Source organism: Montipora foliosa, chromosome 3 (assembly GCF_036669935.1).
Source record: "Montipora foliosa isolate CH-2021 chromosome 3, ASM3666993v2, whole genome shotgun sequence".
Lineage (NCBI taxonomy): Eukaryota > Metazoa > Cnidaria > Anthozoa > Scleractinia > Acroporidae > Montipora > Montipora foliosa.
The window spans coordinates 67,770,015-67,775,014 of record NC_090871.1 but is presented as its reverse complement, the minus strand read 5'-3'; the positions used below and the strand labels follow the sequence as shown (position 1 = coordinate 67,775,014).

Sequence of the window (5,000 nt, the reverse complement as noted above, 5' to 3'; positions counted from 1 at the left end):
CGCAATTATAGCCTAAACCCCTAAATTCCAGTTATGGTAAGGACTCATCCTTCACTTGAGTGGAAGGAAATTCACAGATCTCCCGATGCAATGAAATCAGCTTATTGTTAGCCAGTGAGCACGCCAACTTATAACTCTTCATAATCAGAGTTCAGGAAACTTTGAAGGTCATCCCATAGATTTTGCCAGTGTAGTTCATAATGCCATCTTATTGATTTTATAGGGTTAGGGTTAGTTTTGCAGTTTGACAGATTCGACGAGCTTATTTATGTAGCTTTTAAATATCGATCATTAGCTCTAACGACAACAATGGAAAAAGAAAGTCTTAGGCTGCTTTACATGCAGCTGCAACTGATTTTTCTACAATTTCTTTTGCCCATTTTAGTTTGTAGAGACAACAATAGTCTTTGTTCCATATTGAGTATGTACTGCAAGATTAACAGTTCCGTTAGTGACAGTTGCAAGAGGACATGTCGACTCTGTTGAAAACTACAGGTTGGTGTCATAGATTCATATCATCCTGAAGAAGAAATAAAAACTTCATGTCATGTCACCCTTTTTGGTCCTGTTCAGTTTACTTTTCCTTGCCTAATTTTAACTACCCTTATGGAATCTTCGTACGAGCACCCTGCCTCTCAAGGTTGGTCGTGAGAACAATGATCCCAAGTTTTGTCCTTAACTAATTTGTTATTCGGTGCGGGCGATTAAAAGGGAAATGTCGGAAGAAAAGGCAAAATATACTTGTGGTGTTGAGAGGTTGAAACGCGAGAACGTGATTGCTTCCAATTGTTATAATCATATCTTTGCTAATGAGTCAAGGGACCTTTCTTACTTTCAAATCCCATCGAATAAAATCCCATTGTTCACTTTGTGTGCCATTTGCCCATTCAAGAGTCTTTGCCAACCTTATTTCTTCCATAGAATTCCACCAGGTATTTATATTTTTCGAATACATAACAACAATTAACCACACTGGTCCGTAGATAAAAGATATAATTTCTGTTGAGGTGGACCTGCCTGGACTATTATAGCAACTGAAATTACTGCGTACAGGACCACACAGAAATATTTATTACGAAAGATGTTTAAATAGAGCTCAAAACTTACTGAATAAATGATTAAATAAGTAGGTGAATAGATAAATAAAGAATTAAAAAAGAGACAGCAAGAAACGATGGAAAAAAAATGAAAAAGGTCAATTTATATTTCTGCAATTAGACTGCTAGACAGTCTCTTCTGTGTGAGTCCAGCGTAATCTCGTACCCAGATCTCCCATGGCTTTTGCAGTGTTGAGGCAGTGAATTCTGGGTACGAGATTAAGTCGAGCCTCGTTATGAATGGTCGAGGTAAGCTTGCGGGAGAAAGCTCGGAGAATTAGTACCATTCTCACTTCTTGTAATCTGTTTCATTATTATACCATGTATTGCCGTTGGCGATAAGACAGTCGCGTACATGACAAAGTTCTTCTTTAACAACTTTCTCAACTATCGTAACAGTCCGAAAAATAAACCCACCTCACCCCCCCCCCCCCCCCTTCCTCCTTCCTTCCCCGGGAGCTTGTACTTGGAAAATTGCCCTTAGGGTTAGGGTTAGTTAATACAAAGCAAAACAAAGCAAAAACAGTAAATTTACTTCCAACTATAAGGCTAGCCCAATCGATTTGGAAACGCAAATTTCCCTCCGTAGATGAGCCCCTCCAAAAATAAGCCCCTCAAAAAGGGCCTTTGAAAAATATATGCCCCTTGGCTTTTTTTCGGGGTTTAACGGTTTTAGCATAAAGTAAAGTCGTATCATCGGCAAAAATACAGAATTTAAACTTCATGAAACATCTTGCAAGATCATCGGGCCACGAACTTTGAAATACCCTGAAAATTATTTCGGCTTTTTTAAAAATATGCAGGCCAATTTGTGTTGCTTGCGATCTACCATCTAAGACACTGATATGCATGCAATCTATAATTCGTCCTAAACAGTAGTCTCCTTCGCAGCCGTTATTGGGGCGTCACGCAACTCTCGCCTCGTCATACGAAAAGACAAAAGAGCAGGCAAAAAAGTGATTCAGAGCGAAATTAACAGAAAGAATCCTATTCAAACAATTGTTACGCATTGAAGGATCGACCTTGAATTTTCGAGGTGTGAACTCGCACAATCTATTGTCGATGGAACTTGAAAAGCCTAAAAAGGCTCCTGTAACAGACTCTACATTCGCTCTATGGAACGCTCGATCATTGTCAAGGAAAACTGCAGTGCTCTGCTACACTATTTTAGCAAGGAATATTAGCTAATATTCACTGATTATGGTGATTAATGAAACGTGACTTAAAGGAGATTGCCGAGATTCTATAATCTCTTACATAAATAACTCACTGCCTGACCATCAGATTATTCATTAGCCTAGATCCACCCGTGGCGGTGGTGTCTGTATCATAGCAAGGAAGGTATATCATATCAATTGTGTCTCTCAATCATTTAATTCGATGGAAAACATTCGCATCTCCAACTTTCTTCTGGTTCTATCCACCTTCGATTGGTTGCTATTTACCGACCTCCTCCGTCCAAGCGGAACTATCTACGCCCCTCTTCTTTAAAGAATTTTCGACATTCCTGGAGTCTAATTATTTCATCTGGCAATTTAATTTCACGTGGATAATGTTCAGAGTGACCGTGATGCTTCTGCATTCCTCGATATCTATTGCACTCTTTTGGCCTCCAGCAGCATATTGCAGAGTCTACCCATAGACGTCGCCACATTCTCGATCTACTCAACACTAAATCTACTAACCTTATGGTTAATCAGTCATCACCGTCGATGGAGTTGTCTTCTGGCCACGCTCTGGTTGTTTGCCACCTTTCGATCCTAAGGCCTAGGCCAACACGGGTACTCGTGAACCATCGTAAACTAGGTACGATTAACACTGATCATTTCAATGAATCAATAGCTTCTTCATCTTTGATGGCTAATCTTATGTCTGAACCAGCTCTTCAGTATCATCAGTATCGTTTTTCGTGATCATTTGGACTTACATGTTCCTCAGAGTAGGCGTCATGTTACCCTTCGTCCTCACGCTCCCTGGTTTACTGATGCTCTGAGAGAAGCTAAACTTGTGAGGCGCCGTCTGGAACGTAAATGGCACTTTGAAAGTTGATCGTCAGTTATATCACGATCACTGTGCTGCATATCATCGTCTCCTCACTGACGCTAAAATTTCCTATCACAATAACAAGCTGAAAACCCTTGATCAGAAAGCTCTGTTTGAGGATGTCGACAAGCCGGGTAATAGTAAGAAGCCTCAGATCCTTCCTACAAACATCGACAAAAATGATCTTCCATCTACCTTTGCCAAATCTTTCAAGACCAAAGTTGGTAACCTCAGGAACTCTTCTTCAACTACTGACTGTGGGCTTTTAATTCGTCCTCCTGAATTGGATTGCCCTGAACGATTGAGTGAATTTACTCTCTTAAACTCTGATGAAATTCGTTGTATCAATGTTAATTCTCCTACTAAATCCTGCACCCTCGATTCTATACCTACTATCTTACTACTTAAAGAATGCATTGATGTTCTGCTCCCAACCATCTTGGAAATCATCAGCAGTTCATTAGCGTCTGGACATATTCCTGGTGCTATTAATTCTGCCCTGGTCACACCAATCATCAAGAAGCCTAATATCGACCCGAATATCCTTGGCAACTACAGGCCTGTATCTAATCTGTACGTCGCAGAACTTGAGGACATTTTCTCGTCTCATGGCATCTCTGCCATGATATACGCAGACGACACTCAACTTTACATTATTATCGACAAGCAACAGCATGACGCAGGAACCGTCGATCTTGAGGTCTGTTTAAAGGACATTAAGTCATGGTGTGTTAGCAACAAGCTCGTCTTGAACGATGGAAAGACTGAAATTCTGCACATTCACTCGAAGTTTTCTCGATCTATTTCTCCCAAACTTGAGATTGTCATCGGAGGTTTAACTGTCAAGCCCAAATATGAGGCTCGTAACCAGGGAGTGGTGTTTGACTCTTGTCTTTCCTTCAAGCAGCACATTAACAACATCTGCAAAGCTTCTTTTATGGCACTAAGTAACATCAGCAAGATTAGGAACTATTTCGATCAATCTCAAGCTGGAAAGCTAGTTCGCGCTTTTGTTATCACACGATTAGATCAGTGTAACGGCTTGCTCTTTGGCCTCCCTGAAATTGAAGTTAAAAAACTACAACGTGTTTTGAATGCTGCCGCGGGCCTAGGCGACATAGTTGTTGCAAGACTCAAAAAAGAAGACCACATCAGTGACAGCCTGAAGAGCCTCCATTAGCTACTTGTACGTGCCCACATCCAGTATAAAATTCTACTACTCATTTACAAAGTAAAAAATGGCTTAGCTCCAAAGTACCTGTCTGATCTCGTCTCGGATTATAACACCTCTCGCAGCTTACGATCCACAGGAAAAGGATTATTAGCAGTCCCTCGCACGAAATCGAAAACCTACGGAAATAGAGCATTTTCTGTGGCCGGGCCTGAATTATGGAACACTTTGCCACCAGATCTTAAAACAGAAAACTCTCTAGATATTTTTAAATCCAATCTTAAGACTTTTTTTATTTAAAACACTTTATAGTAAATAGTGAATCTGAATTTATGCATATACTTATTTTATCATTATCATTCTGCTTGAGTGTATATAGTTTTATTTTATGAAAAAGCATACAGACGTTTTGTATTATGCGCTTTTAAGAATTAAATGGATAAGAGAGAAAACCAAGCTAGCTGAAATCGCTGTGACTCAACCTCAATCGTCCTATGCGGCATACACATTTGGATTAAAAAATCGATGGACCTATTTCCCGAGAACTCTGCCAGACATCCAAGACTTACTTTAAAGTGCCCCACTTCCTTTTTTCCTTCAGATTTTGAAAGTGTGTTTGCTTAACACCTGACTGGCAAAATTTTGAGCTTTGATTTTTATCCAAAGGCCGCTTACTTTGAGTGTAATTT

The 5,000-nt window shown here is 40.0% G+C and overlaps 1 protein-coding gene across 1 annotated transcript in view; it reads left to right on the top strand.

The window, feature by feature from the left end:
* LOC137996024 (chymotrypsinogen A-like) overlaps nt 1-5,000 on the top strand; it is a 16,972-nt gene that overhangs the window by 9,524 nt on the left and 2,448 nt on the right. Inside the window, exon 7 of the mRNA XM_068841463.1 lies at nt 386-495. Within this exon, the coding sequence (XP_068697564.1) occupies nt 386-486 (101 nt within the window). The 3' untranslated portion in view covers nt 487-495. The remainder of the gene's footprint in view (nt 1-385; nt 496-5,000) is intronic.